Source organism: Lottia gigantea, assembly GCF_000327385.1.
Source record: "Lottia gigantea unplaced genomic scaffold LOTGIsca_33, whole genome shotgun sequence".
Taxonomy (NCBI): domain Eukaryota; kingdom Metazoa; phylum Mollusca; class Gastropoda; family Lottiidae; genus Lottia; species Lottia gigantea.
The window spans coordinates 1,450,229-1,460,355 of record NW_008709110.1 but is presented as its reverse complement, the minus strand read 5'-3'; the positions used below and the strand labels follow the sequence as shown (position 1 = coordinate 1,460,355).

The following is a 10,127-nucleotide window of genomic DNA, read 5'->3' as shown; positions in this document are numbered from 1 at the left end:
ATATAATAATATACAAGATTGGTATACACTTGACACTGCAATAGTTACCTCTCTTGAATCATGGAAGTTTGTATAATAAAGTGATTTGATTGGATTGTATGCCAGCGAATACAGACAATCCCTTTATCTACAAAATTCCATGATACAAGAAAGGTGACTATTGCATTCAAGGTATAAGTATGAAGGTCGTATTGACCTTATTGACCATATTGAAAACATTTTTAGAAACCATTTAAAACGTCTAAGGAATATCAAAAACGACTTGCAAAAGAGCTCTACTACTATAAAAAATGAAAAACTATGAAAATACCTTAAGTTGGTCTTACATAATCTTCATTTAGAACCAAACAGTTCATCAAAGCTTTCTTAAATCTAAAAAAATAAAAAGATTAAAATTCAGTTCAAGAGAGTTAATGAGCTTTTTAAATCGTACTAATCTTATCTGAATATCACCGAAACTTTGTTAATCTGATTTCTGAATTAATAATTATTTGAGAAAAAATATGACAGAACTATAAGCCTTGAAAACTACTCACGTCGGCTACAATATTTTTCAACATTTGATTCGGTTTCGCTTAAATCTGAAATTATAATTAATTGAAACTAAATAAAGATCTACTTACAATGCTGCCATTTCAAAACTAGTGATGATAATACCAATGTAATTCTTTGAAAAATTCAAAAAACTTGCAGAGCAAATTGTCAAGCTTTCGTTTCTAAAGAAATCTCAGCGCTTTGTGGCAAATTATGCATATTCAATTATGACGTCATAATCGAGTTTCGTTTAAGGTTAAGAGTTTTTGATTGGTTTAGTTGAAATTGAAACAATGGATTAAGAATTAATTTAATTTTAAATTGTGGATTGTTTGTATCCGTGTCTGCATTAAATTCATTCCAATCAGTTAATTTAATCCAAAAAATAAATCAGAATGAAGATTTTCCATTTTTGTGCTGCATCTTAAAGGTAGCTGACCAAAACTTTGAAGATTTCACCCTGAATTGGCGGTAGGCTACAAAAATGACCACAATTCCTGTGGAGTTATTTTATATGTATATGCGACAAATACCTAAAGCCGCCGAATATGACCCCAAAAATAAGAAAAATAAATAATGTAGAAAAAAAGAGCAAATCTTATATATCTGAAATATACAGATGATATTTGAAGATGTCTCTTATCCTTTCCCATATCCCTTCTTTTATTGTGAATAACTTTTATTTATTTTTTAGGTATATGAATTCCGAAATCAGATTCAATGAGAATTTTATTATCTGCCATGTCAAAAAGTATATATTTAAAATAAAATGTGTCATCTCATGCTAATTATATTAGAATTTATTCTTAGATATATTATTTGATGATTTAACATTTAAAATAAACATTTCGGACTGTGAAATCGTATTTTCCAAATAATCTTTTTTTATTAGTTGGGATCTCTTGCTGCTATTTTTAGCATTGCAAGGATGCCTTACTTCCGGTTTAGGATTTCCCCATTTCCGGTGTCATGGTTGATGTTTTTAAACTTCGGTATTACGGACCCATTTTAGACGATTTTTATAGCAATGAAAAACTCATATGAAAAAAGGGGTTTGTATTTTTTCTTTTTTGATTTATTAAGTCTGAAACATTTTAGATTCTCCCAATATCAGAGAAAATAGTGCTTCCATGGACGCAATTTTCTCTTTCTCTTCTCTGAGTCTGATTCTCGCAGACTCATATGATCTACACTTATTCTTAGTGTCTGTTCAACACTGTTGAAACATCTTTTTTCTAGATAATTTTGCTTTACAAACAGTGTTGAAAAAAGTATTAATAAAAGGCTTATACTGCTTGGTGCAAAATGAAAGACGCTGAATTAAACTAAGTTTGGCGGTTAAAGTTTTTAATTCTTAATCAAGTTTTGGCTTTTTAATTCACCATATTTTTTTTTTTCAGGTACAGCTGACTTTCCACCGATAAAAAGTTTTGCTAGCTTTGAATAGGTATCTATGATCTAAATATCTGCATATTCTACTGTCCAAGTAAACAGAAATAATTGCAATTTGATAAATAGATAATGGTTTTTTTTTTCCACGTTAATTACCCAGTATTGAGTATTATAAATCTCTGTAAATTTCCTTTAAATATCCAATTTTAAAACCAATATTTAACTCATTATTAGCTCATATTATATGTCATTGGACAGTGGTATATCATTGTTTGTTTATTAGTGTTTAAGCCCTCAAGGCGTATGTGACATAAGTTTAGGTATTTTTATCTTCACAGTTGTCAATCTTCATTTATTATCATCATTCTTTACTGGGTGTGTGTGTGATACATAGTGTATGTTTAACTTACAATCAAACATACAGTGTAGACTGAATAAGCTGTACAAATGAAGGCTCCAAAAAGAAAGATAATGCGACTATTAAAGATAAGTGTAGCTGTTATAATAATAAGTGTAGTGATATTCACTTTAAGATTATTGTATCATAAAAAAATGATTTTGAAGTTATTTTCATCCAATATTCAACTTGGTGATTTTGAAGTTGATAGTACTGCTGGAGTCTATACTTTATCTCAAACTGGTGAGGAGTATTTATCAGCTAGATTTTCTAGAGTTCTTCTGGAGAAATCTACAACTAATTGTGAATTGAAAAATGAAAAGAAACCAACATTATGTCTGGAATGGGAAGATTTAGTTAGATTAGAGGTGACGGAATCAACTCACGATGACAATATTAATTGTTTTAATATAGTGTGGAAGCCTATTTCAAATCATTTTATACCATTAGATTGTTTGAAATTGTCTGACTATCATTGGTACGGCATGGGAAGTTTAAAATCTCAACAGTGGCCATTGGAAGAAAACTCTTTTGATTTCCAGGCATATATTTCATCTGATTTGACACAAAATGAACAATTTGGACCAATGATTGAAAGATACTGGATTAATTCTAATGGAGTAGGAATATTTGTGGATAATTCTGTTCCGTTATTCGTGAGTTTCAACAACAAACAAGATAATTCATTGTGTTTCAAATCAGATTATGATAAAGGTGTTTATACAAGAAAAAATCAATTTCCAGTTTTAAAATATTCAATATGTAAAGCCAAGAATGTGAGAAAAGTGCATGATTATCTTTCAAAGAAATGTTTTGATTTACCTACTGCATCTCCTGATGAGGACATTATGAAATTTCCAAAATGGTCCACATATTCTAGATTTCAGACAAACGTGACCCAATTTCATGTTCTGAACCTTGTAAATAGCATAAATAAAAATGGCTTTTCATCCAGTCAAATTGATATTGGAGTCGGTTATGAAAGGGAAATTGGTGATTTTAATTTCAATGACAAAAAATTTCCAAACGCTCATCAAATGATTGGAGAGTTAAAAGAAAATAAATTTAGAGTGACAACATCGGTGAATCCAATAATTTCTGTCAAAACAAAAAACTACCAAATAGCCAGCAAAGAAGGATATTTAGTTCATAATAATGGTGCACCTTACAATTTCATTTTTCAATCAAAGAATGTATCCATCATTGACTTGACTAACTCTGAAGCTGCCAAATGGTTTAAAACCAAGTTAAAATCCATTCTAACTGATCATTTAATAGATAGTTTTAAATTTAATTTAGGTCAAGCTAGCTTCCTTTCAACTCTAGATAAAACAAGGACATTTAGTGAAATACATAATCCTTGTGAATACACAACAAAATATGTTGAGTTAGCTCAAACATTTGATAGCAGAGTAATTGTTCAAAGTGGTTATCAAACACAAAAATTTCCAATTTATATTGAAATTCCAGAACACATTGCCAGTTGGAGTAAAGACAATGGTCTCCCCAGTATCATTCCAACAGTCATAACATATGGATTATTAGGTTATCATTTTGTGATACCAGGACCAATAGGTGGTATATCACTTGTCAATGACAATAATAAACTAAAACTTCCAAATAGAAATCTTTACATTCGCTGGATACAATTGGCAGCTTATCTCCCAGTAATGGAGTTTTCAGTGGCACCATGGCAGTATGATGATGAAGTTGTGAAAATTGCTAAAGAATTTGTTTTAATTCATGAAACCAAAGTTCTTCCACATCTTATCTTGGCTTCTAAAGAATCACAAGTAAATGGTAAGAACTGTACTTTCACAAATCTTGAATTTGAATAGATTATGAAAGCAATACTAACTCTTAGAATTACCAAAAATTGGCTAAAATGATTATATATTCACAAAATTCTCTAAAACCTCAAATTTAATGCATTTATAGTCATATATACAGGAATTCTGCTATAAAAATATGACATCTGGTAATTTTATGTTCATTCTTAGAGAAAGTATTACTTTATCTGACGATTTGGCACTTGTTGATGCAATAACTATTTCTCCGTCCTCAGAGGAAACTAAAATAATATTTTTCAAAATAAGGAAACTGATTATGATTTCCATTTTCAACTTTTCTATATAATTTGCAATATCTATTTTCAGGATCTCCATTAATACGTCCAGTTTGGTGGATAGCACCTCAAGATAAAACAGCATTAAGAATAGATTGTGAGTTTTTAGTTGGTGATAATTTATTAGTAGCACCAATACTAGAAGATGTTGCTGTACGAGATGTTTATTTACCTGAAGGTAGTCTATGGGAAGATCAGTCTAGTTCTAAACGTCATGAAGGTGGACAATGGTTAATAGAGTATTCAGCTAATATATCACATATACCAACATTTATTAGACTAAAAACTCCATTATAGTTATTTTCAAACTACTACTCTTTGCCATTTTTGAAGTAATTTGATAGCATTACCATTCTTTTACATAATCTTCAGTGATACCAGAATGTCAAAAGTGTATATAGTCACACAGTGTTTGCATAGCATTTTAAATACAACGGTCTCAGAAGTTTTGTTGTCTTTCCTGATTCACCTGCTGAGTATCTTAGATCGAGTTTCATCAGCGATAAAAAAAAAAACCATGGGAACAATGATTTAAGGGTTATTGTGCAATGGTTTAAATGCCATTTTAATCAAAATTTACCTTTATAGCATTCCTTTGTGATATTAATATTTTTCTGGTATAAAATACCTAATATTTTATTATATAAATATGTAAAATTATTTTTGTAATAATATGAATGAATTGTGAGAATAAACTTTACGTTTTATTTTGTAACTTTAAAGGTTGTTTTGTATGCAATTATTGAAGTCATATGAAAGATTGTCAATTCCAAAAGTTGTTATCCACAGCTTAAAACTAACAGCATCAAAACACTTTAACAGTAATGATCTAGTCCTTGGTGGTGGGCCCAATTAGCTTACAGTTTTTGCCACATCTTCAAGTGCTCAGTTTTCTGTATTCGCTAGCATACTATATTATCAAATTGCTGCATTTACAAATTCTGTTAATACATGAAAGTTAACTGTTGCAGTCAAAGTATTAGACACAGTTCAAAATAGATTGACACGGGGATGATAAGTAATTGTTCAGATCAAAAAATAGTCACACCTTAAGTTAAAGAAAGACTTATTTTTAACATTAAAAAATGTTGGGTTAAACTAAGTGTTAAACTATTAGAGAGTTAATAATAAAATGATCAAACAATTCCAAATTTTATTTTCATTAAAGGAGCAACTATCAAAACAATGACTACTTGAATGAAGAAACATATCACCAATATTAGGCAGTTGTATATTATGTTATGGATGATCAAAAGGGAAATCCAAATTTATTCAAACAACATTGCAGTTTCCTGAATGGCCAGATCGACTTCCAATGTTTCCATTTGCATAGGTTAAGTCTCGATATGCTTAAAGCACACAGCAGAAAATCCAAAAATAATGCTAAATCAATGCTCTGATAAAAAACTTTGGTTTATGCAAAATGAACATTAATGTTTATATAAAATGATAAAATAATACAAAAACAAAACAAGCAAAATATACAAACAAAATAATTGTAAAATATAAAAAAATCTATCACAGTTGTTATGTCATTTAACATGTTATTAAGCTAATTCAAATTATTAACAATTAGAATAAAAGATAATTATCACAGTAATAATTAGTAAATAACTTCAATTAACTAATTCAATATTATCATCTGAAGGCATTTTATCTTCTTTCATCAGGCAATAGGTTCGCCTTACTAACCATCTGAGAGGTCTATAGCCAGTGAAACACAGTGCTATATCTTATAGCTAACCCACTGATATATGACTGAAACTTAGATATAGATTTTTTGCATTTAGGAACTATGGAAAGAAATATGCCATTTGTGGTAACTGTACAGCACTTAAAACATGAAGAGTAACAAATGATATAATTACAATGATAATAATGATCAATTTTATCTCAATAAGGCATAAAATGATGCTATAAAGGCAATAATAAATGTTTAATGTGTCTATTTAAGTTTGCAATTTGACCTTTGGTGAGACAGTTATAGTACAAACTAATATAACATAAGTTTAACTTTATATTCAAGTTTTTTATTATAAATATCATTATTTCACTAGTTTTAGGACCTACATTTAACTGTTTTATTTAAAACTGACTCTTTTTGTGTATTCAGCATAAGTTGTGTCAGGATGTCTGCATACCTCTAAAGATCTTGTAGTATCACCATATGTATTACCAAACGCATATCTTCTCTCTTAGAATGGAAAAAATAAAAATCTTTCAATCAAAATCTTGTGATCAAAATGAAAAGTATGAATTTTAACTTTAAACTGTTTTTTTTGTTAAGTGTAATTGTGGTATATGAAATACTTACGAGGTATATATCCAGTATAGTTTGGTATCATACCATCATTGGCATATAATCTCCTTCCAAACAATGGGGCACTACGTGGTGCATTAGATGTTACTGGTCTATATAAAGAAAAATCAAATGAAAATTACTATCAAAAAGAATAGCTGGTGCTTAGGCTCTCATGATCTAACATAATAATGCCTCAATAATTTTCACTGCCCTAATTGAAAACAGAATGGTGGTAGCCCTCTAATAGTGGGTGTACAAAAAAAGGGCAGACTGACTTGAACAGCAGTCGAGGTTGAGATTCAAAATGGGGCAGCTCTGGAAATACCATAGGTGCAAGCGTCTGAGCATCTAAGAACCCCAAGTAAATTTTTGAAAAATATAATTTGGTGCATTCTGACACATATTTTGGAGCAAAAACGTATGAAAATCATATTTTCAAATTTGTTAAAAATGAAACAGGGTACAAACTATTTTTATAGGGCTGCCACCACTGAGTGTGCACAATAGCATTTAAACTACACCACTTTTATAAAACAAAATACAAATTGGCCCAGCCAAATTAGTATGGATTGCCACAAATTATTGTAGTGAAAGTTTTTACCTGTCAATTGATATAGGTTCAGCTTTAGATAAGTTACCATGTCTTCTTGTTTCATTGATAAATTGTTCAAAACCTAATTTAGTACTTTCATGAAATCTCTGACCTAGACCAATCTCTGTAGTTCCTATTCTAGGTACATAACCTTGATAACCAGGAATTGGTGCTTCATCTAATGGTCTTTTTACTTCTGCAATAAAGTAACAATTGAATCCTCCATTAAAAAGAAATTAAGAGATATTTAATTCCAACATCAAAGAATTCATGTACATCATTTTCAGTTTTGATGTAATTCTGAACCTGATGTGACAGCCTTCAGGCATTAAAATTTTAATCTGGCCCTGAGGTCTAATTTGATTACAATGCCAGTGGTATTAGCCATTTTATCATTCAATCAGATTCTTATGTTAGGTAACTAGGAAGATTGGTTTCTAGATCACCAGTTTGAGCAATAAATACAGACATCATACAAAAACATATCGGTTTCTCCAGATCATAAAAAAAATTGAATAGGGTAATTTTTAAGCTTTTTTGGAATATTGAATGATAGCATTTATCCAATTATTTTTTAATTTTAACACAATTATTTACAAACACTTTTCAGTGAACATCAGTAGCTTGTAGCTCTTTTTCAGGAATAATAAAAATTTATTACTATTGTATTGTTAACTTACCCACAACAGTAGAATGGTCATCTCTATATTTATTAAGTTTATCTCGAACATCAGGATCATAAGATATTGCTGTTAAACGTGGATAACTACGCATTTGTCTTTTTAAATCTTGTAATTTCAAGTCATGGGTTTGAGTGCTGCTCATAAATTCATCAATACAACTGTCACAGTCTTCTTTATAGGTACCACCAAATTTAAATGGCATTCTGGGTATGTAACCTGTATTTAATTTTAAAACTATAAGGTGACATGTGGCAGGGGTTTGGAGCAGAGACATGGCTGTTTGTTGAAATTATTGGCCATGGATTCCACAAGGATTCAAAGAATGATAACCTTAAGATGAAAAATGTCTTTTTACACAAAGAATAAGTTCAGGACATATAAATTAAATAATTTTTGAAAATGCACTAACCTGTGTAACCAGCCACCATTTTTTCTGTATATTTATTTTCTCCATTAGATTTAGGTAATGTATTTCTCAATGTAGGAATATCAATAGGCTCTGTTAGAGTAAATGTATTTCTAGCATTAGGAGAGTTTTCCTAAAGTAAAGAAAGAGAAATACAATACTGATTCAAAAAATCAAAGGGCTTTAAATGAGGTCAATAAGATAGGTCTGTCAATAAATATAAGGTAATCTATGAGTGAATAGAGATATTAATCCTATGATAATAAACAGTATATTATCTGTGTATGATATATAGACACTAATAATACCACCTTTCATACACACTTCTATACCCTTTAACTTAATACCAGACACTAACCAGGACAAATACAAAGACAACAAAATGTAAGGTTTAATATTCATTGGTTAATGCTGTAAGAGCATCATTTCGGTTTTCTAAAAGCCAATGCCAATTGGCTGTGGTAGCGGTGATGTCATAAACCTGGTATCAATGCCAAAAAATCCTTAATACCTGCCATAGAATTAATTTGATGTAGTTTTTGGTGCAAGAATTTGACTCTTAAGATTTAGAAAGAATAAAAGCAATTTATTACTTTGTCAAACTTACAACTAAAAGTCTATGCGTATCTGTACCATATGTTTTGCCAACTCTATACTTCAACTGTGGTACATAGCCTTTGTATCTGAAATATCAAATAGAATTACAGAAGCATTTAGCATCTTAAATAATAGTCACCAATTATTTTGTTATGGCAATTTTATACTTATATTTTACACAAGTGCCAATTGGAGATTAAATTTACCACTTGTTCCATTATTCAAAAGCTTATAGGTCTATATAAAGATATTTAATGTTAATATGATGGCTAAATAAGTTACTTTTTACATTCAGCATCTGTATCATTTAAAAATGACAACAATATTTACCCAGGTACTTGCGTTCCCTCTTTTAATGCAGCAAAATTTCTTCTCTGTTCCACAGTAGGTCCACCACCAAAAGCAATGGTAGTCATTTTGGAATTTTCACGATTTTATACGTCTGTAGCAAATGTCTTGGAAATAGGTTTCTGTGCACACCTAGCCTATTGCATGTAATAATAAAAATCCAACAAAATATTCTTGTTCACAATTTTCTTCAGAACAAAAAAAAAGTTGTTTCGGCTGTGCTTCTTGCTTCTTTTATTTCTTGGACAATGAAGATTACAATCTAAACCATTGCTTTATGGTGTTTGCACCTACTGTTGGTTGCTAAGGATAGAAACCACCGTTATTAAATTGTTAGCCAATTATAAAACAGGTGTGTTGTCAGGTTGTTGCTAAAGTTTGTTTACACCTGACTTCATATAACGGAAGTTGGCAATTATTGAATTGATGCGCATGCGCGTATAGTACTGATTTATAGTTTGTTTCATTTTAGTGGCTTTTAACAAAAACGTTTGATAAGAGTTATATAACTCTATAACGCTATGTTGGCAATAATGAATATTCAATAAAATGTTGCTTGTCCGAATGCAATTTACCTCCATATATGTTCAGAATCCGGGAACAAATAAATTTGCATTATTTATAGCCAACTCTTGTACCATATCTTTCGGACCAATGAATATCAATTTGAAAAATTATGGCTATTTCAATGACTGAAAAAATGCTACGTGAAGCGGCAAATTTAGTTCTGTTGGCTGGTAAAACACAGTTT

The 10,127-nt window shown here is 30.2% G+C and overlaps 2 protein-coding genes across 2 annotated transcripts; one reads left to right on the top strand and one right to left on the bottom strand.

Moving 5' to 3' along the window:
• Positions 1–2,478: 2,478 nt before the first annotated feature.
• LOTGIDRAFT_120394 (hypothetical protein) lies at positions 2,479–4,745 on the top strand (the record flags this gene model as incomplete). Its single annotated transcript, XM_009058268.1, has 2 exons — positions 2,479–4,123; positions 4,480–4,745. 2 exons carry the CDS (start codon positions 2,479–2,481, stop codon positions 4,743–4,745), a joined length of 1,911 nt encoding a protein of 636 aa, XP_009056516.1.
• Positions 4,746–5,587: 842 nt separating this feature from the next.
• Positions 5,588–9,735, bottom strand: LOTGIDRAFT_150295 (hypothetical protein). The gene is made up of 7 exons (XM_009058267.1): positions 9,359–9,735; positions 9,039–9,114; positions 8,435–8,564; positions 8,023–8,241; positions 7,352–7,538; positions 6,763–6,860; positions 5,588–6,642 (listed from the first exon to the last, which is right to left on the bottom strand). Exons 1-7 carry the CDS (start codon positions 9,442–9,444, stop codon positions 6,530–6,532), a joined length of 909 nt encoding a protein of 302 aa, XP_009056515.1. The 5' UTR covers positions 9,445–9,735; the 3' UTR covers positions 5,588–6,529.
• Between the last annotated feature and the right edge of the window lie 392 nt (positions 9,736–10,127).

Bases quoted from the DNA above. Each gene is read 5' to 3' on its own strand.
- LOTGIDRAFT_150295 (XM_009058267.1), bottom strand. From the start codon at position 9,444: ATGACTACCATTGCTTTTGGTGGTGGACCTACTGTGGAACAGAGAAGA. The intron at 8,242-8,434 runs GTTAGTGCATTT...AATTAAATACAG, and splicing joins AATGGTGGCTGGTTACACAG to GTTACATACCCAGAATGCCA. The intron at 6,861-7,351 runs GTAAAAACTTTC...TTCTTTATATAG, and splicing joins GAACCTATATCAATTGACAG to ACCAGTAACATCTAATGCAC.